The following is a 22,915-nucleotide window of genomic DNA, read 5'->3' on the forward strand; positions in this document are numbered from 1 at the left end:
GTGGGACTGATCTTCTGTCAAACAGGGTTCCTATTAGACATTTTTGTCATTCAAAGAGAGAGAGAGAGAGAGAGTGTGAGAGAGAGAGAGACCCCAGCACAAGTGTTCCTACTGTAATACAGTAAATAAATTTGGGAAAATCTTGTATTCTTCACAAATGCTTAGTTAAAACAACCACATCATTGGGAAATCAGGATTGAAACAGACTACCCAAAATCTTTGAAACCTTTTACTGCCAGTAACAGAATATTCAAGAAGGATTTGGGGCAGCCAGAACAGCCTCTAAGGTTCTGAATGGTCATTAAACATTTTCAAAACAGTGAATGAGATGGAGGGAAGAATCTTCTACTACCTAAGGGTCATACAGTTCTGGGGGTACATCTCTCCTGAACAGGTACCCCAGGGCTATACCAATTTCTAATTTTATTTCAACAAAGCAGAAAAGGGCTTCTGCCTATATAAAAGCTCAGCTGAAGAGCTTCTCACTCCCCCTTTTTTAATTGTCCCAGCCCTGCTTCCTTAAGAAGGATTGTTTTTGATATCATCTCCTTTGTACTATTTGCGTCTGAGAGAATGAAATCTTCTTAAGGGATTCGTGTGGTTGTTTATACTCCTAACCCCAAGAGTTAAGAGTTTACTGTTTCTCTCTCATTCTAGTCTCTGTAAAATGTCCAATGTGATTTTCCTAAAATACCAGGTTGACCTCATTGTATAGCACTACCTGGAGTGTACTGTGGTCCCAAATCCCTTTCTAAGTTGACCTTGTGGTTCAGTTTCCTCTTTTCCACTTTAGGCCTTAACCTGCACAGTCCAGCAGGACCCATGCTCTCTGTGACTCTCCTCTGAGCAAACAGCACACTGCCATTTGTGTTCTTTCCTCTGCCCTGCCCTTTGTGTCCCATTCACCAGGAATGGTTTTCCCCACTTAGCCTGCCCAATGAACTATTTATCTTCAAAGCTCTTTTCAGGTGTCCTCTCTACACATCTTTCTCTGACATCATTCTCTGAACACATTGGGTGTCATTTATGCCTTCAACTATTGCATGTATCACAGAGCACCAATTATATGGTATTCATATCTGCCTGACACAGAGAGGATAACCAATGAACATTTGTTGAACTAAACTTGGCCTCTCCTGGATGGGCCTAAAAGCAGGCAGGTTGTGAAAACGCCCAAGGCATTTGAACAACCTGTATTGAATAGGGCATTTAGAAAGAAATTATCCACAAGTGCCATAACAAGATGTACAAATATCAACTCTCAGGCAACTAATCCTGGCAAATTTTTAAAGCTTGCCTGGGCATGAGAATTGACAAACAAGAATGAAAAGGAAAAAAATTCCCTCCCAAACCCAAGCTTACATGATTAGAGTGTCCTTGTATTTACATCTAAAATAAAGGACTCAAATGTATGCGGTGTCACGCAAACAGAAAGCCATATGTGCTATCAGTCTTCAACATTAAAAAGAAAGGACACAGGGCTGGGGATATAGCCTAGTGGCAAGAGTGCCTGCCTCGGATACACGAGGCCCTAGGTTCGATTCCCCAGCACCACATATACAGAAAACGGCCAGAAGCGGCGCTGTGGCTCAAGTGGCAGAGTGCTAGCCTTGAGCGGGAAGAAGCCAGGGACAGTGCTCAGGCCCTGAGCCCAAGGCCCAGGACTGGCCAAAAAAAAAAAAAAACTAAAAAAAAAAAAAAAAAAAGAAAGGACACCTCATCTTCCTTACTAATGAAGATAAAATGAATAGATACAGAATCCATAAAAGTGAGGTGAGGAAGCTTAATAAATCAATGTTTCTAATCGTTTGAAATCTGTCTATCTACCTAGATACATATATTTTTTTCAAATCTTGTGTTCTTTACGATGTTTATTTGAAATACCAGGGTCACTGGGAACCCAGGACTAAGAGTACATATATGTATATGCTTGTGAAGATTTACAGCTTTGTATGCACACATACACACACATTAATAAATATATACCCAGAGCATACAATGTCTGATCTCACTATCAGTTAGTGGCATGACTAATAAAACTCAGTGAACTTCATTTCCTCATCATCTATAATACAAAAGCTACTCTGAATTCAAACCTATTATGGCTCCATGTAACAGTATCAACATATAGGCACTTACATTTACTCATGGAAAAAGTATGAATTCCCATTTATTTGGTATGTCTTCAGATGCTGATTTAAGAACGTGGCTTGGAAATGTAGATCTCTTTTGAAAGATGCCCATTACAGTTAGGTACCAGTGGCTCATTGCCTACAATCCTAGCTACTCAGGAGTCTGAGATTTGGAAGATCAAAGTCCAAAGCCAGCACAGGCAGGCAAATTCACAAGAGTCTATTTCCAATGAGCCAGCAAAATGCTAAACTGGAGGCATGGTTCAGGTGGTAGAGGACTAACTATGAGTAAGAAAGTTGAGTTAGAGTATGAGGCTCTGCCTTCAAGCCCCAGTATTAGCACAACAAAAAATGCTACCAAATACTTTGGCAAGGTAGGGATGATTAGACATTTTATACATTTATAGTCTTAGTTCCTATCTCTAAAAATATAATGAACATTTTCACCATGACCTCTACTTACTATAGGAAGAATAAAGGAGTTATGGTGCTGGGCTCAAATGGCTCATGCCAGTAATTGTAGCTACTCAGGAGGCGTAGATCTGAGGATCACAGTTCAAAACCAGCCTGGACAGGAGAGTCTCTGAGACTCTTTATTTCCAATTAACTACCAGGAAACCAGGAGTGGTGCTATGACTCAAAGTGATAGAGTGCCAGCCTTGAGTAAAAGAGCTCAGGGTCAGCACCCAAGCTCTGAGTTTAAGCCTATGACCACCAACAACAAAAAAAGCAGTTATGGTGACAATACTGATTAAAGTAAAAAATATCTTCAAAGTGAACACATGCTCTCTGCAGCCACCCTACAACGTGTCAGAAATACTGATACAGCTTGGGCTTAAAAAGTTGAGTTTTATTAGGGTTGCAACTCATGTGTCTTAAGAGTCAGCAACCTGCTTTCTGTAACCAGAAAGCCCACAGCTTGCTACCCAGCTTCTGGCTAGAGGGGTGCAGGGGGAGTTCATCACTCAGAGGTACAAGTGTCTTCCGTACCATACAAACTCTTGGACTGGGTTGGAAAAGGGTTCCATTGAACTAAAGAGGACATATTTTGTTTGGCTCCCAGCATTCACTATGTACATAGCAGAAATATTTCTTAGCTGGGTGCTGGTGGCTCATACATATAATACAAGCTTTTCAGGAGTTTGAAATCTGAGAATTATGATTCGAAGCCAACCTTGGCAGGAAAGTCTATGAGACTCTAGTCTCCTAGTAACCACCCAAAAACTGGAAGTGGTACTGTGGCTCACACTTGTAGAGCACTAGACTTGAGCAATAGAGCTCAGGGACAATGCTCAGGTCCTGAGTTCAAGTGCCACGATTGACCAAAAAAAAATTTTCTTGTTGAATTATTACATAACTTAAGCCTGAGAGGAAATTTACAGTCAGAAGAAGGTAGAAATTACCACAGGCCTGAAGACTGGTGAATGAGTAAATGTTAAAAAACAGACTGGGTGGCTACTCTGGAGAAATTAAGAAATGGATAAAACTTTGTACCAGAGCCAATGGCCCTGGCTTTTGAATGTTTATCCTCCTTCAGCTGACCTCTGACTTCTCACTGCCTTCTCCTTGCTGCTAGCCCTCTGCTTCGAGGCCCTTATCCAAGTTTAGTGCCACAGTACCACTTGATACTGCTGCCATCTTGGCAAGTTATTCATACTTACACTTTGTGTGAACACCAATTTACATTGGCTCAGGGATACTGTCCAGTAAGTTTAAGTTAAGAACCCATATGGAATCAACCCGGGCATCAGCAAGAGATAGATAGAGGAGCTGTGTTTCAGAAAATGCTGAAACAGACTAATGGATGGTAGTCCTTCTGCTTTTATAGAAGGTCTAACTGCCCTTGGGGTTAAAGGTTTTGATAGTTAGAGTCTATATGATTAGGCATTTCAGCTTCCTACAAAGAAATTCATCAACATACGTGCCTGACTTGGCAAAATGAGCTTAAAAAAAAAGAAAGTAAGCTAGACACTTGTTCACGCATGTTCCATGTTGAATGTAAGATTGATGCATTGTAATTTCTCTTGTTTCTTTATGTCTTTTTCTTCCTCCATGTACCTAATCACAACTATCTGTTTCCTGACTCCTTATAAAGGACTACGTCCAGTCCTCTAAGAGATAGGATGATGGGTCTGAAAATTCTGATCCTAGAATCAATCTTACGTACTAATAGGGAAGATGCATGTTACTCAAAGGTAAGTAATTACAAATAGAGTGAGCAGAAGTTCTGTCTGAGAGGTGAGGTGCAATCAGAGTCCACAGACACAACAGGTATAAGCAGGTGTCGGGCCAGTTAGGGAAGATGTCACTCATATACAGTGTGAAAGACTATGGATTGTGGGAATGAAAGAGGATCTAGGATGGACAGTCAAGCAATGGACACAATGTGTCCTTCATTTTTCTTTTGCCAGGGATTTTGATTGTTCAGGATCAGGATGAAACTGTTGAGGCCTATTCTTAAGGTCTCAGAGTATTGGGTCCATAAATGGAGCATTGCCTTGGGCTCCCCGAGAAATTAATGACCATGTCATCAAGTCATGCTATTTTAGGGACTAAGCCAAGAAAACTATAAGATTTCACTCCTATTAAGTCTGAAGTTTTAGAAAAAAATCCTGAATATTAAAGTCTGATGTATAATAGAACCTTGGAAAACCACAAGTGCTCAGTAGCATCTCCTGATTAAAAAGCAACAGCACACCATCACTTTCTCACACTCCTGCAACTGCCAGTTCCCCACTTACCATGGACGTGGATACCATTTGGTTGAAAAGAAGAGCTTGTCTCTGGCTGATAGGACTTCAGGTGTGCACCCGAGGGCTGCTGGGTATGGGAAGGCTGTGTTCTCTGCAGGGCTGAGGAGGGAGCTGGAACTCTTCGAGGGCTGATGTGGTGAGGTGAGAGAGCAGGAGGGGCAAATCTGCGAAGACAATTATAAAACACAACATGATGACCATAAAGTAGCAGGAGTAAAGATAAACTTTCCATAGCCAATTTTGTGCTGGTATTGGAGCTGGAACTCAGAGCCTGGATGCTATATCTTAGCTTATAGCTTATTCACTCAAGGCTGGTGCTCTACCACTTGAGCCACAGTTCCACTTCCAGCTTTGTGCTGGTTAATTAGAAATGAGAGTCTCATAGACTTTCCTACCCAGGGTGGCTTTGAACTGAAATTCTCAGATCTCAGCCTCATGAGTAGCTAGGATTACAGTTGTGAGCCATTGGCGTCTAGCTCCCAACTCCCCCGCCCCCCTTATTATTTTTCATGTCTGGGGCTTAAACTCTGAGCCTGGGCACTGTACATGAGCTCCTTTTGCTAAAGGCTAGCACTCTACCACTTGGGCCACAGTGCCATTTCCAGGTTTTTTTTCTGTGATTAATTGGAGACAAGAGTCTCAGGGTTGGCTTCAAATGGCGGTCCTCATTTCTCAGCCTCCTGAGTAGCTAGGATTACAGGTGTGAGCCATTGGTGTCCAGCTTCCAAGCCAATTTTAAGGTCCAATTCTGGTGCTACACAAGTGTAAGAAACAGCATTTTGTTTTAAAAGCCTGTAGGATTTCCCTCCATACTTCCAACCATTGAGTTCTTAACTGAGATATTGAGGGAAGAAAAAACACCCACAAAGAAAAACCCCATCACAGTCTGGGCTTGTCAGCCTTCTTAAACTTCATTTCAAAGATTCTGGGTTTGGTGAAATTCAAAATGTATCTGTGTCAGGCCTTCTTTTTATCCTGCTAGTTTTAAATCCATTGGCATGCTAGGGAAATTTAATCCGTATGTTTCTGAATCATTTGCACTTAGCTCATAAACATTGTGTTTTGTGAAACATGTCTGAGGTCCAATAAGTGTTACAACTCTTTATTATGACCCTCTGTAATTATTATTCTCTTTAAACAATACATTTTCTTTTTTTCCAAGAATAAATTAACTTAAACCTCAAAGGTCAAGTGTGGCTTGAAACCTAGAACCCAGGAGGTCTATATGGGTTCTTGTGCTTGGCAAAGGACATTCCTAGGGGAGTAAAATGACGACAGTGTAGACCATCTTCTGTAGTAAGTATGGTTAGCACAAGAGTATTAATTTATATAGGGGGATGTATCGGTATTTAAACAAGGTAAAATCACTCCATGACCTGGGATCACAAATGGAAGACTGTACAATGCTTGTCTAAGTTTAAGGGAAATTGGCTAGATCTGAACGACTGGGTTTAAAATGACAGTTCATCCTTTCTTTTTTTCTTTTGGCAACACTGGAGACTGAACTCAGCACCCTCAAGCTTGCAAGCAAAGATTCTACCATTTGTGTCACCCCTCTAAACCCTTTCTACAGTACCACCCCCCGAGACTCCTTCCCCATCCTAGGGTTTGAATTCAGGGCCTCAGTTGTATCCTTGAGCTTTTTTGCTCAAAGGTGACTCTCTACCACCTGGGCCACAGTTCCACTTCTGGTTTTTCAGTGGCTAATAAGAATCTCACAGATTTTCCTGCCCAGGCTGGTTTCAGACTTTGATCCTTGTATCTCAGCTTCCTGAGTAGCTAGAGTTATAGGCATAAGCCATTAGCTCCTGGCTTAGAGTAGTTATTTCTAAAGTAGGGTCTCCCTTTTATGCCAGGGCTGGTTATAGGCTGTGATCGTTTTCTTTGTAAATTGCTGTGACACTAGGAATGATAAACACGTACCATCAGACCCAGCCATTATGTCACCTCTGTATGTAGCTGGAATAACATTTGTATACCACCAAAAAGCCATTGGTTGAGATGGAGTATCGCAAATTTTTACATCCAGGTTGGCCTAAAACCATAATACCCATATCTTCACCTCTCAGGTAGACACCAAAGCAAAGGTGTTGTTGTGAAAACCATGTTACAACTGGACAATCAATGCTTAGAGAATACAAACATGCTCAGTTCATCAGGGGTTGCCATGAGTATGATGGAGAAAGCAGTCTGTCATTGCAGGGAAATGAAGCATCAGAAAAAGTTGGGGTTAAAAATAAACTAATAATGAATCACTTAATCTCCCCCTGAAAAATAGACTACTAAACTAAAACTTAATGAGCTCTTCTTAACATTGTGTGGAAACACAAGCTTTGTTTTGCACTCTCACATATAGGTCACCATCTGTTTACATCATTTTGTTCACAGGAACAAATAACTCCATTTGGTAGGGGCTTTTGTGTAAGATCATAGATGATTAAAAAGGAAAGATGAACCAGACAAATTTATAAAGTAATTTGAAGTGCCCTGAACAAGAATATCTAATAAGGCACAGCTTCTCCATTTGTGTTGCAGGAGTAAGAAAAGTATGGGACAAAAATGTTCAAGTTCTTTTTCTTCTTTCTTACTTTTTTTTTTTTTTGGCATCTCCCATAGGCCTGATGAGTCTGTAAGAAGAAATCATAAAAGAGAGATCTTGTCTTTTGGCCTCTAAAGCACAAAGGTCAGGGAGGTTATAAATGAAGCAGCTGGATAAGGATGTCAGTTCTCTGATCTCTTTCATTTTCACTCTACATAAGAACAGGAACAAAGTGAGCTGTGCTTAAGCAAATGTGTGTTTGCCTAAGCACATCAGTTGAATCAGAGTTACCCTGTAAAGATGTGTTGAATGACCATGGGAAGAAACAAAGCAGATACATCTTGGCACTCCCCTGAGAACATCTAGTAAAATGCATATACCAAGATTCCTTGTATGGAGGCTATTTTCAGAAGCCATGTGTCCTTCAGGTGTCTCCTAAGTTGCTCTGAGGTTGTATAAGAAGAATGAGAAATCATAGAATAAAAGAGTTTGGGAGAAAGCAACTCTATGCTACCATCCAATCCTTGGGTCACAAGACATAGAAAGAGAATTTGAACTGAAGCCAGCCTTCATCACTATCAAGTAGTTTGTATGGAAGTCTCAATTGTGTTTGGATGTGTGGGAGGGAGCAAAGGAATACGATTTTTTGATTGTCTATTTTCATTTCCTTGTTTCACAATAAAAGATCCCAACATACCTGACACTGATGGCTCCCACCTGTAATCCTAGCTACTCAGGAGGCTGAGATCTGAGGATCATGGTTCGAAGCCAGACTATACAGAAAGGCCCCTGTGAGACTCTTACCTTCAATTAATTACTAGAAAACCTGATGTGGAGCTGTGGCTCAAAATGGCAGAGTGCAAAAGAGCTCAGGGGCAGTGCCCATGCCCTGAGTTCAAGCCCCACAACTGACGAAGGGAAAAACGATTATAATACATTGTGCATGGTTTTCTGGGTTCCTTCTGGTGCCTCTACTACTTTTCTTCTGTTGAGAACTGAAGGAATAGGGAGAAGCATGGACGGGAAGCCAGAAACATTGATAAGTATGTTCTTTGTGTAGTTTGTCTGATGGAGTAGGATGGATCTTATTTCACTATCACCCACCCCTATGGGTCCTATAAGATTGGCTCCCAAACACAGCTGATTAACATGGAATAGAAAAGGTAGAGAAATAGGGAAAAGTGGTAAAGTTTCTCAGAAGTGTAAGATCTTACAGTTTTATAATTTAGAATAACCTAACCACGGGTTAAATGACCATTATTAGCACTAAAAAGGGGAAGACTGAACAAAGTGAAAGGACAGAATTTAGTTGAACTATTTTTGGAATCATTTACAATGTAGAACCAATGTCTGCATGTAAATTCTCTATAGATGAATGATCCTAACACACTTATGTGCTAATTGCAAATCATCTTTCCCTAGTAGATTATACAAGTTTTAAACCCTGGTCTTATTATTTGGCTATCAAATATTATTCAATATAGGAAAACATTCAGTAAAATTTTAAAATGTAGTAGGTACACACCAAGGCATTAGCATTGTTATGGTGTGACCTGGGAGAATATGTCATTATGACTTCCACCTCCTTTACAGGTTATTTTTTGTTAATTTAGATTTTTATTTTGTTAATCAAATAAGTGAGATAATACGGCCTAAGGCAATATATTTCAAAAGATATTATGTCACTTCACATAAAGTATCCTTAAAAATAAATTATTCTTTTTTTTTGTTTTGTTTTTGGTTGGTTGTGGGGCTTGAACTCTGGGCCCCCGGTGCTGTCTCTGAGCTCTTCAGCTCAATGCACTCTGCCACTTGAGCCACAGCACCACTCCAAAAATAAATTATTCTAAGAGACTACATGTACACATGAAGTAGCCTTTGATCTGAAAAGAAACTAGCACAGAAGTTTTAATTTTTACATCTACAGAGGAATGAAACATGATAAGAAGTGATCACTGTTATCAAACAATTGATAGAAATAAGAGAGCCAATCAGAATTCATAACTTAAGAAGTCTAGCACATAAGTGAATTTATAAATAGGACCAATTTTCAACTATGACAGAAACAATCTTGTTATTGCCTAAAGACACTATGTAGTAAAAATTGTTGAAAATGTCTCACAACTTATTATTTTCAATTTAATTTTTAATACATTTGATTTCATGTTAAACAGCCCATGGAAGAGTGCAACAGCAAATTAAAATGAGAGAAGGGAACAGAAGAGGGGTAAAAAAGATGAAATATAATCCCACTGTGAGAGACAAAGGTTGGACAATCATTGACCAAAAAAAAAAAAAACAAAAAAAACAATAGAGAAACCTAAAATAACCCAAGAAACTGAAAAGTCTGAGATCACTTAATGCATAAGCAAATAGCAAGTAAACCGAAAGCTCCTTGTTATTAATGGAGAAGAGTAGATGGAGCTACAAAATCCCATTTTCTGGGAATCTACACGTACTTTCCAACTCTTGTATTTTTTAACACATAGCAAAATGAATATACTCTGAATATTCTGCCAAGAAAAGATTTTTTTTAAAGAAAGGTAAGTTTTCATGCTAAAGCAAAATTTAAAATTTTCAATGCAAGCATAAGTTATAGCTGTTGACAATTTCTGTCCTATGAAATATCTCACTCCTTTATCACCACAGGCCATGGTGAAATCATTGTAATGCATCCTGAGTTTCTGTGTGTGTAAGAGTCAGGAAGAAGACCTTCTGACGTTAGTTTTAGGTCCAGTGGCAGAACTGCAGTGGACATTTTGAGGACTTCATTCTATACAACCTGCTAGTCTCTTCCTGATGAAATAGAAGATTACTATGTCAATTGGCACACAACAGACTGGGATGGTGGTAGTGGTAGAAATCCTTGCTTACCAGAAACAGATCACAAAAAACAAACCAGAGAACTGAGTCAACCATTTCTACTCTCTGTGGGGGAGTTTATGGGATGAGCACTGGTTTGCCAAGAAAAAAATGGGAAAGTGGGGGAGTTTTAAAGGCTTATAAAAGATTCTTTGTAGGGGGATATTTCAAATGTTTCTGCAAACATTTATCTATATACCCCTCAGAACATAGTTGATTATTTGAGAAAATCATTTAGAAACACTCTTTTTCATCTATGCTCTCTTCTTTTCCTGCCCCGTTTTTACTAACATCAAGCTCTCAACTGTGCAATGGTGTGTGCAATAATCAAAATGGTCTCCTTTCCCAGAAATGAAAACTCAGTGCTAGAGTTTTCTGGAACAGGAAGTGATAAGCCAGATGAAAATACTGTTAGGAATGGCATGCAAAAGCAATGTGAATGGCAGGGAAGAGAGGTGGATGGATAGACAGAAAGGCCAGAAGTCAGACCCATGTGGACTAGGATCTTGCTCTATTGCAGTCTATGTGGGTAATCTTGAGTACATCTGTAAATTCGCACAGCTTCAGTTTCAAGTATACAAAAAGTTCTCAATGGAGATTGTAAAGTATTGTAGAATATTGACTTATCTATTCAGGACATATTTATTGAGCACTGGGGAAGTTCATGGCAGTACTGTGAAGCACTAGGGATAGAGCAGCAAAGAACATGGGTCCTTAGATTTTTGGAACTTATTTTAGTGTGAGAAAGCAAGCAACAAACATATTTAAGTAGGCAAGCTACGTATTTGTCTAGAAGGAATGAATGCTGTGGAGAACAGTAAACAATAGAACAATGATCTAAATACAGTGTACATTTAAGGCCCCTCACCCCTCCTTTTTGTCATTTTTGGGGCTGGAACTCAGGGCCTGGGAACTATCCTTGAGGTCTTTTGCTCAAGGCTAGTGCTCTACCGCTTGGAGATACAGCGCCATTACCAGTGTTCTGGTGGTTAATTGGAAATAATAATCTCATGGACCTACCTGCCTGGGCTGGCTTTGAACTGTGATCCTCAGATCTGAGCCTGCTGAGAAGGATTACAGGCATAAACCACTGGCACCCTGATAAGGCCCTTCTGACATTAACATGCATTCCAGTCTTGAATGCTGAACAAAGTTATTTTTTCCCACAACTGTATTAGAATACCTGCCGAGTTCTTAAGATCAAAATGCATCAGTAAATGGGAACTAAGGCTCACAGAAAGTGCCATGCTTACCGTCTGGTTAATATTCCAATTCTAGGATCAGTGCACCTTAGACTTACAAAAGGTCTAATTTCTTGGTATTGGATTTCCCAAGGGAGGGCACTGACTCCGCAAATGAATATAACCATGCAGTGTTCTACTTGGAGGAACACAGCAGCACAATGTTTTACAGAGGAATAAAGAGATTCAGAAAGGTAAAATATTTGTACCAACTGGTAAAGCTATTTGTTCAGTCATCACTTTCAGTAAGGTAAGAAATACTTATCTTGTGGAACAAAAAGCAACGAGAGGGGTGGGGGAAGGGAGTGAAGGAGGAGGAATGGTAGAGGTCTCCTAAGGACACCTGAGCTTTAATCCTTACCATAAGCTGATGGGATGGCATATTACATATATATTATATTACATGTCATATATGACATATTATATATATATATAATTTAATGTCTGGTAATGCCAAAAAAAACCTGACAAATGCTGCCTGTTTACGGCTTCAGTGAACTTCAGGTATATATCCATTGGTCTTCTCTCTGTAAGCCCAAAGTATTTCTTTGTAAGTTCATTTCTTCAAAAAAAAATTTCTCAGAGGTAGTTTTTCAAGTCAAGTCTGTGTCCTAAATACTTATTCCTTTTCTTTATCTGTGTTATATACACTGGTGTTTCAGCCAACAATGTAGAACTGTGTTTTAGCACTGCTCTGGGGGTTACCACTTGGAAAAGAAAGAACTTACGTGTTTACATGATCAATTAGATTAAATGTGGGTGATATGTGTTTTGGATAGTATTTTTCCCCCTACTCTTTCTTCCACTGAGCACATGGACCTCCCAAAGAAAAGAGAATGCACTAGAGCAGCTTGCTTCACTGTATTCATACAAAAAATATTATTGATTTGTTGCCAAGGAGGAAAATAATGGATACAAACTGGTTTACATGGATTTGGGGAGGATTTTTTCTTTAATTCTCTAAGGAATTGTGGGGAATCATCTGTGGGGGCTTTAAAATTCATCTGTGAAAACTAATCAATGAGAAATAGCTTTAGCAGTGGGCCAACTGCAGAGGGGGCGAAAAGAATCCTTTTCAAAACCTAAAAAAAAAGAAAAGCACAGTTTTAAGGATTTTACATCTGATTTAACATCTTAAAAAAAACAATGATAATACCCCACTTTGTGTATAGCTGGACAGCACTCCATTTTAGTAGACTTTAGTGGTCTTTATAACCATTTATGAATCACTTCATGAATTCCTGGCTCACTCATATGGGTGACTATAGTATCTACTTAAGACCTCTCTTCTGCTTCACAAAAGAGACACTTGGACTCAGTTCAATCCAGATTTGTCCCCAAATGAATCACAGCACGTTACTGGGGGAACTGAAAATTGAATTCGGCTTCTGGGACAATCAAGACCAGCTTTCAGTAACGAAGAAACGGCCGTGGGTAATTGCAAAACTGTCCATCTGGACAGGACCAAAGCTGGTGAAGAGCTCTATTCTATGTGTGTCTAAGAACGTGGTCTCTAAACATACAAAGCACCAAATCCTTCCTTTGGAAAGATTTCAGGCCCTTGTCTCCTTATGAGAGGCTGGATGAATACTTACTGCAAATAATATAGCAGGTTGAATAAAACTAAGGTTCAAAATGATCACCTCGCTGGGTGATGGTGGCTCATGCCTATAATCCTACCTACTCAGGAGGCTGAGATATGAAGATCATGGTTCAAGCCAGCCTGGGCAGGAAAGTCCATGAAACTCTTATCTCTAACTAACCACCAGAAAACGGCAAGTAGAGCTGTGGATCAATGTGGTAGAGTGGTAGCCTTGAGTAAAAGAGCTCAGGGACAGTGTCCTTGGCCTGGAGTTCAAGCCCTATAACTGACAAAAAAAAAAAAAAAAAGAAAAAGAAAACAGAAAAAGAAAAAGATCACCTAAGCCACCAGAGAGTATGAGACAATGAGAACTAAAAAGAAGCTATGGCTGAAATGATCACCAAGATAAACACGTGTGTGTGTGTGTGTGTGTGTGTGTGTGTGTGTGTAGGGAGGTGATTTTCCCTGTGTGTGTATGGAGCAGGTAAGTCAAGAAAACAAACTATCAATATCCAAGACAGAGAAGTATATTATTTTCCAAGTAAATGCTAAAATAATGCCCACAGAATTGCTATGGACCCCTGTGGAAATGAAAAGGGAGATAAGGAAAAGATCAAGGGCATGTCAGAGAGACGAATACTTTGGGATCAAGAGCTGAAGTTTTCTGGGGGTATTTTGACTGTAGAATTGGTTATGACTCAGTCACTGGTTTCAGAATCTGATGTGCTGTAGGGGAAAAGAAAAAAAAATGGATTCTGTTGAATTGTCTTTTTCAAAAACCCACAAATCAAAACAAAGTTCATCCACAGTAGTCATAGACATTTGATGTAAGAAAAATAAAATCTGCTATTGAAAAAGAAAGTTTCTGTAATGATATCACCCCCATGGGCTGTGGCAAGCAGGCTAAACAAGGGGATTAACTTAGTCCTGCGGCAAAGGGAAGCGTCTTTCTCTTGTTCAGCATGGTGTCAGATACAATGTTCCATCTGTTTTGCAACAGAACGCGTTATATGAAAGAAAAACATTCACAAGAGAGTGTAATTAGGATGCCACATGAAAATTGAGGGGGACAAAGGTGTTATTCTTGGCCAAACATGGGTATATAAAAAATGGATTGCCCCACACTTATTTCCTGGTTTCAAAATGCAAACATAAGTTTCCTAAAGATACCAGAAGATCTTCAAGAACTAAGTTCAAAAACATTATTCCTGCCAACTGGAGCCAGGTGCTTTTGAGCACCTGGAAAATAAGATTTCAAAAGTCAATATAATCCATGAATTTTAAAAGAATCATTGCTAGTCGGTAATGGTACATGCTGTTTAGATGTGCTTTTTATTACATCTCCATGATGTCAGGTTACTATTGTATATAAAGGAATATTCTGCACATGCTATTGAAGGTTAAGATTCAACATTTGACTACAGAAAGGAAGTAGAGAAAACAGTACACATTTAAAAATCATCATTCAGTAATAAGCAGAGAAAAAGCATGCAAGTAATGCTGATCACCACTCCTGAAAATCCACTGTTGAATACACCAGTAATTGATTGAATTTGGCTTCTAATTTGGTACCCATTTGTGAGCCCAGATAGAGGAGTTCATTGTTAGTTGGTGTGATTGTCTATTTGGGTATTATATTTGTTTCTGTTAGGAGAATGTCTATTCAGGGCATTGCTTCTAATTGCTTTGGGAAAGATGATGAAAAATAAATTTTTGCCCCTTAAATCTGCAGAAATGCAGCCAATGACTTTTTTTGAGGGAAAAAAAGAAGACTTATCTGAAGAACTTTCCTTTTGGTTTCTTCTCATCTTCAGAGTGTCCACTAACGAGATAGCCCTTCAGTTACGAAAGGCAATAGTCTCTTAGCAGCTAAGTTTCAACCATGTTCCTGCTTCACAGGAAAGGGGAAGAGTATGGTGATTTGTAACAACACATTTTTTTACACCATGAAGCAGAAGCTTCAGGTAGCCTGTTCTGTATCAAAGAGAAGGCATTATGTGATGCCAGGACTCAGGTTCTCATGGGTGTTGCAGCTTTAGTCTTGGGAAGTGGAACTTGACAGGACTTGGTGAAGGAGTATCTTGACAAGTCTGAATAACATCATAGTGTATGCACAGTAACCTACTACTGTTTCTTCACACTAATTTGCTCAAGTAGAGGTTGCAAGAGAAGACATTCTATTTTACTCCAACATCCTTCAAACTGTCATGACTCATTTTCCTGACAGAAAATCCAAGAGGATTAAAAAATAAACATGTTGAGTTTAACATGAGGGTGGACTGGTTTGAAATGTGGGGGGGGTGGGGAAAGATGGTTGATTTGGCTTTCAGAAGCCAAGTGATTTGGCCCTTAAAAAATAGTTATCCTTACAGACATCCTAATAGTTGGTTTTTGATATATGTATATAATTAAGCTAAAATGAAGCAACAATGTCTTTCAAAATAAGAAAAAATAGAAAATAATCAGATGTAAAAAACAAAGCACTAGAACCGCAACTCAAGCCATCTGCTTATCGGGGTGCATATGGAAGCTACAGCAATGCTGCTTGCCTTCCCAGGAAGTAACTGGAAGGAGAGCGTGGAGATAGAAAAACAGCAGTCATGTGCCCAGGGTTGACATTTCTAGAAGTTGTAAAGGAACTATAATAGCATTCTTCCCTTCACCCATGCCCATATAATAGCATTCTTCCCTTCACCCATGCCCATTAATTCCATAAAACTGCCTAAATACTCTTAGATGCCTGGAGAGGTGGGGGCTGGGAATACCTCACATGGTTCCTATTCTCAGGAAGCTTCCAACAAGGCAGAATCAAGAGAAATCCATGGGGAAAAAAACCAGTGTGATGTGAGAGCTGATAAACTGAAGAAAAGCAGCAGTTAGCAACAGTGTGAAGCTGGAGAAGGAAAGGTTTATGCAGACTGGTCAGAAAAGCCTGAAAAAGTCAGAAAAGGCAACATATAAGTAGACAAAGGTAATGAAGGTTTAAGTTATGACACCTTCTGGTAAAAGTGCCTTTCAAGGTTGTTTTGTTTTGTTTTTTGGTTGTTGGTGTTGGTCATAGGGCTTGAACTCAGGGCCTGGGTGCTATCCCTGAGATTTTATGCTCAAAGCTAGTGCTCTATACCACTTTGAGCCACAGCTCTAGTTCTAGTTCTCTGGAATTAATTGGAGACTTTCCTGCCCAGGGTGGCTTTGATCCTCAGTCCTCAGATCTCAGTCTCCTGAGTAGTTAAGTGTGAGCCACCAGCCCACAGCTACCTTTCAGGATTTTAAAATGAGCAAAGTGCAAAGCCCTGAAGTAAAATGAGTCACTGTTTTCTAGGAACTATAAGAAGGCAGGTGTAACTGCAGCAGATGAAAAAAAATTAGCCACAGTAGGTGAATTTGGGTGAGGCCATGTCGTAGAGGTGTATGTACAACACAAACCAGGGCCTGGATTATATTCCAGGAATGATTGACAAAGAATGTGAGCAGCAAAGAAATGAAGTGGTTTCTATTTTAAAACACAATTCTTGTATTATAAAGCAAAGGTTCTGGGTGTGATGATGGGGTAGGAGTGGAAGATGGTAGATGGGCAAGATCAGATATGGGGAGATGAGTAAGAAAGCTATTCTATATGAGATGTACTAAGGCAGAGGAATGACACTGAGTAGACTTAAGTATTTTCCACAGACCTACAGACTAATGAAATGTGAATGTTTTGGGGGAGAAGGAGAATCAAAGTTGGAATTTAGGCTCTTTCAGGTTTTTAATGCTAAGCTGAAGACAGCTAGGTAGAGTTCAGATCTTCTTCCATATTCAAGAATCATGCTAGATATTAATATGGTCATGGAAGTTTTTCAGACTACCTGGATGTCTAGAAGCAGCTCACAGGAGATTAAGAAAGCAAGTTTAGCAATGCCTTCTGTCTTATGGTTACTCATTCATTCATTTATTCATTCATACCAAGAAGCCTTTCCTGAAGATGGGGCTGGATGTATCTGTTAGACTTCTAGAGGCGAATCAGGGTGTGTGTTAAAGAAGTTACTAGTAAAGTCACTGTCTTTGTGAGAAGAACTTTATTCCAAAGGCCAATGACCCAATCTCTACTTCCCATGGCAGGATGAATGAAGCATGCTGTGGTTACCTAGCTTTAATATTTAATAAGTTTAAAAATGAGCCAAGACATTCTGGCTTGGAATAATACCTCAAGAAGAACCTGGAACTTTCCCGCATATTTAAGGTAAATAAAGTAGGTAAAGGTCACCAACCTCTGCTACACCAACACCCAAGTCTTGGACCTCTGTTTCAAAAGCTGGGAATTCTTTGCTTCTGCACTCTTCCCAATATTTATATTAGTAAAACAACATTTTAATATATTCAGCAACTCTCAAGAAGGATATAAGAGAGGGGGAGAGAGAAGAAAGAGGAGAGACAGAGACAGAATGCCTGAGTATGAAGAAGAAGGAACAGATTTTAGATCCCATCTCTTTTAATCCCAAAATGTCTGTGGAAGTCACATTGCTATTAAGAAACTAGACCCTTTGCATAAATGGACAATGATGTCTCTCATATAACAGACACAATTGAGGTCAAGCAAGTATTGATACTAATGCTCTAAATTTCCAGATGTCTGTCACTCTGTCTCTAACATGGAAAGACTTTTACAAAAAGTTTGGATACTCAAATATTCTCTAAAACCTTGATAAGCCATGACTATATAAGATCCACAAGCCATGACTATATAAGATCCACGTTCAAAGTTGTAAGGGACAAAACTCTTTTCAAATTATATAATGAAGGAAAGAAACAAAATCCCACATTGCTGTTTCCCTGGCCTAGGAGCTGCAAACGAGAGCCTTTGCTTGACTGAAACATTCCTGGATTGTTTATCATTTTTCTGACAGGAACAGAATGTGTCCAGAACTTATTGTGGCTAGACAACAGGCACATTTGGAATATATGTCACTTTCACCACGGTTCTCTTACTAGCCAAACGTAAACTCCTCTCCTCAAAATAAATCCCAAACTCCTTAATGTGGTCAATGAGAGACCATACTGCTTCTTCCCTCATCTCTTTCAGTTTTTTGTTTTTGCACAGCCGTGTTGCTTACTCTTTTGATGTATATAGACAGTCAGCTTTCAGGAAGACATTTTTTCCTCTATTCCTTCTTACTCAGATTTGGGGTATTCATACTCTTTCTGTATGCTTCTGCAGTTCCCTTGTAGTGCTTTAAATTATCTAGGCCTATTGATTTGAGAGTGGATGCTCTGAGAGGGTGGGGCTCCATTGAATCCTGTTTGCCATTGTGCTCTCAGTGTTCGGTCTACAACCCGTGCCACAAATTCTAGTCAAGTAACAGATTCAATGGACAATGGAACGCCAAAGGCTGGCATCAACTTTGATGGTGCACGTATTCTCGATAATTAAGATGAGAAGAATGATTACATATTGCATATATAAGCTTGTGAAAAAATATCCCTGCTGGCTCAGGAATTCTTTGGGAGAAAGAAAGGAGCAAAGCATAAGGCCTAGGGGTGTGTGTGTGTGTGTGTGTGTGTGTGTGTGTGTGTGTTTTGCCAGCCCTAGGACTTGTAATCTGGGCCTGAGTGCTGTCTCTGAGCTCCTTTTTCTCAAGGCTAGTGCTCTACCACTTGAGCCACAGCTCAACTTTCTGCCTTCTTGGTAAGTCATTGGAAACAATGGTGGTCTTTCTTGCCCAGGGTTGGCTTTGATTTGTGATCTCAGCCTCCTGAATAGCTAGGATAACAGACATGATCCATCAGCATCTGGCTAGCAGGCCTAGTTTTGAGCACTTTATGTTAGATAGGCAAATAAGACAGCTAAGTGACTATCAGGTGGCTAGTATTCAAGACAGCAACAAAGCAGTATAGGGAGCCCAGAAATGAATTCATGGTGGCATAGGACTCCTCGTGTGTGTGTGTGTGTGTGTGTGTGTGTGTGTGTGTGTGTGTGTGTGTGTGAATATATGCATCAAAGCAAGTAGGTATAGCATCAAAGTGTGCAGGTTATGTGGCTGACAGGAAATCTGGCTGCCGGTTTTCTAGGCTTTCTTTTCATTGCTCTTTCTCCCTTGCTAAGCCTTTCTCATGAGACACCTTCCATTGCATAACTTAGAACAAAGCACTCTGGAAATAAGGAAACTTAAAAGACTCCTGCTCTTCAAAAGTAAAGAACTGAGTCAGGAAGCTAACATCCAGTACTTAGTAAATCCATAAAACTCATTCAAGAACCCAAGGACTCAACAAAGGGAATTGCTATCAGCTGTGAAAGGCTGGGAAGTCTTCTTGGTTTGAGAACTAAATTGAGCACCAAAGGGCTGAGTGCATTTGGTTATGGCTAGGGAAAAAAGGAAGGCTTCAAATATAGAGATTAAAACCTCAGTTAAAGAGCACAAAAAAGCAAACTAACTCGGAAGTTATAAGTACTGTGTCAGAAGAGCTTTATAGGATTGCAAAGCCATTAATCAAAAATAGATGATACTTGATTGAACCTTGACTCTTAGCATCTAGGAAGAGAGCACTATGTTTCCAATTATTAGAAAGTAGCACCTGTAAGTTAGCCTTAATTAGAAAGACCACACATGCTTAACACAGAGTCTAGAATGTCAGCAACTCCCTGACATTATACAGTGTAAGTGACAGAATAGTAAGGCCTTCAAATTCATGGTTCAAGAAAATGGAATTCTTACTATGTTTTCCATAACAATTATTCCTTATACTTTTTGCTATTGAATCCTATACTGGATTGTAAATGGAAAAGACATCAACTACATCCCTTCTTTCTTTCCACATCTTCTGTGGCTCAGAAGTGGGACTTCTAGGGAAGAACTTATAAGTTCCTCCACAATCCCTCGTGAGCTGTGTTGCCTGCATTTTAGAGAATACACTATTTGTGGCATTCAGGAGAAAGTATGGCAGCTGATATTCTCTTATATAAGATGATTGAAACAAACTCAGCCGACTTTTTAGTGGGACTGCAAAGATTCTTAATTTCAAAAAAAGACTCCACCGATACTTTTGTTTTCCCAAAACAAATGTTAATTTCAAATTAACATTTCCAAAGACACCAAGTTCCACTCATAAACTTAACTACTGACTGGTTTGACATGACATGAGTAAAACACCACTTCCTTCACTCAGTTAAAATCAATATGAGTTGATGTGGCATGATCATGCTGAAGTCACTAAATTCGTGTGCTATTCAGATAATATTTCAAAATAAAAGTGGACCTGATCAAATTGAGAGAACTTGCATTTTAATTTTTTAAACATGTTATGACAGTCAAGGTCAAAGAACCTAGTGCCACAGGGTAGGTGTTGGTGGATCTTTCTTGACTTCTAACGGTGACTCAGCCCATTTTATTAACAAGCTAAAGCTAAGTAAATGATGAATCAATGCCCTCAAGGCAGGCAAAGATGCCAGTCTCACTTTTAAAAAACAATAATAAAAATCATAGAGGATGATAAACCTATTTCCATGAAGAAAACTGCTGGAGTTTTTACTGGGGGATTTCCCAGGCAAACAGAGGGAAAGATATATAAACCCAAAGTTGGAAGGCAAGCACATATCCCCTGTATGTTTTCATCCTGTCACTAATGCAAACACCGTGAATAGAGCAGGGCTGTTTTGTGTCACTCTCCTCTCCAACCCTGATCAGAAAAGATAACCTACCATGCTCACACTTGCCCAGTCCAGCTGTGTTTTCACGGCATTAGGGCATACTTCCTGTGGGAAGTACACACCAGTGATGCATGATGTAAAAATCCAAAAGTACAAGTGTCCACTTCATCCTACCCACACCTACAGGAAGTGCTGTCACCTCCACTGCATTCACGATTATTGATACTACCAGGTAACAACATCCTCAACTTCAGACACCAAATCCCTCAGCAGTGCCTAAGACAGTGGCCTGCCTTTTATGTAAGTATCCACATATGAGTCGGCTTCATGCTGTGTAATATGCTAGAAGCATTACACCTGCTGTGATTCGTTTACTCCTAATTCCCCATAAGGTACAAGCTAAGTTTTGAAAAATGCTGATGAATACCAAAGCACCTGTGTGGAATTCCTGCCCAAAAAATGTTTGTAATGGATTTTTTTTTGGAGAAAACAGTCAGGAAACTCCAAACCATCAAATACTGTGCAAAATAAATGTCTGAAGTTGTTCAAAAAGTTAACAATTTGCTAGACAATAATAGCAGCAATGATGAAGATGATGATAAAAAGCTGAAGAACTTCATTAGCTTCAGGAGACTAAAATACATTGTATGATCCTTATTAGAGTCATAAATCATAAAAAGGAAAGAATACAAAACATTTCACCTATAAAAGACATTATTTATGGATGGGAAATTTGAATATTGATCAACTTTTTAAGATAATAGTGCCATAGCAATCAATGTGAAATATCCAGAGTGTGATTCTTACACTGAACCTATATAGAGAATATAGCCTTCTAGAATCTCTACGAAAGTAATGAGGGGTAAAGGTCAATGATAAATTCAACTGTTTTTCAAATGATTTTGAAATAACAAGCACACAATACATCATCTCCTATGCTACAAAGAAAAAGAGATGAGGGGAGAGAGAGAGAGAAGAGCAAAATATTAACCATTCAACCTATTGCAATATACATACATATATGTATATATATACATATATATCATATATATCATATATATGATATATATGTATATATATATATATGAAGAGGAGGGCCCAAAATTCATTTCTGAGTCTCACCCTTAGATACCAAGATGGAAACTTAGGTCATGCTTAGAAATAGAATTTAGTGGTAAGGAGAAGAGGGAGAAGAATTGACAGGAGGAACTTGAGTTTTAGGTTATTATTAAAGATTCATGCAGGTATGTCTATATATGTGCTCATATATATGTATATATATATATATAAGCAATTTTTCCCTCAAAATAGAGTTCCTGAACAAATTCTCCCCATTGTTTTGCCTTACTATATGTTATGTTGCTCACAATGACTTTTGCAACAACTTCACCCTTTTTTTTTCCCGTATCTTACTCCAACTACCCTAACCAGCTTGTCCCTTGAATCTCTACAGTGTCAATGTAATTGCACCAAATTGAGGAAATTTTCCTTAACATAAAGTATGTGATTCCAGCTGGATGCTGATGGCTCACACCTATAATTCTAGCTACTGAGGAGGCTGAGATGTAAGGATTGCACTTCAAAGCCAATCCAGGAAGGAAAGTCCATAAGACTCTTATCTCCAATTAAGCACCCAAAAAAGCCACAAGTGGAGCTGTGGCTCAAGTGGTAGAGTACTTGTCTCAAGTGGTAGAGCCCTAGCCTTAAGCACAAAAGTTCAGGGACAGTGCCCAGGCCCTGAGTTCAAGCCTAGGACCTGTACACACACACACAGAGAGAGAGAGAGAGAGAGAGAGAGAGAGAGAGAGAGAGAGAGAGAGAGAGAGAGAGAGAGAGAGAGAGAGAGAAAGTAATTCTACAGGAGCCAAACCACTCCTTTGTTATCTTATTAGCAGTATGTACCCTGGATGCCACCGTCCTGAGTGACTGAGGCTCCTCTATTTAATCTGTGTCCTTTCATCTCTCCCTCCTATTTGCCTTTGACTTTCCTACTGTCTGGGATGCCCTTTCTGATTTACCCTTCTGGAGAAGCCTGAATCTTCCCTCAATGACTCCCCTACTCACTAAGTAGATTCCTGTTTTTGTTTGTGGCCCATGTAAGTATACATGATGTTGGGCAGAAGTACAAGAAGGGCCCCCCAGGAACTCTGGAATTAGTGGAAAACTCAGAAGTAAAAATATT

The 22,915-nt window shown here is 39.4% G+C and overlaps 1 protein-coding gene across 6 annotated transcripts in view; it reads right to left on the reverse strand.

The window, feature by feature from the left end:
• The window catches only part of Glis3 (GLIS family zinc finger 3), a 446,841-nt gene that overhangs the window by 23,800 nt on the left and 400,126 nt on the right, over positions 1 to 22,915 (reverse strand). For all 6 annotated transcript variants that reach the window (XM_048352520.1, XM_048351965.1, XM_048349751.1 and 3 more), the window contains one exon: positions 4,874 to 5,049. In XM_048352520.1, coding sequence (XP_048208477.1) covers positions 4,874 to 5,049 — 176 coding nt within the window. The remainder of the gene's footprint in view (positions 1 to 4,873; positions 5,050 to 22,915) is intronic.

This window comes from Perognathus longimembris, chromosome 1, assembly GCF_023159225.1.
Source record: "Perognathus longimembris pacificus isolate PPM17 chromosome 1, ASM2315922v1, whole genome shotgun sequence".
In the NCBI taxonomy this organism is placed as follows: Eukaryota; Metazoa; Chordata; class Mammalia; order Rodentia; family Heteromyidae; genus Perognathus; species Perognathus longimembris.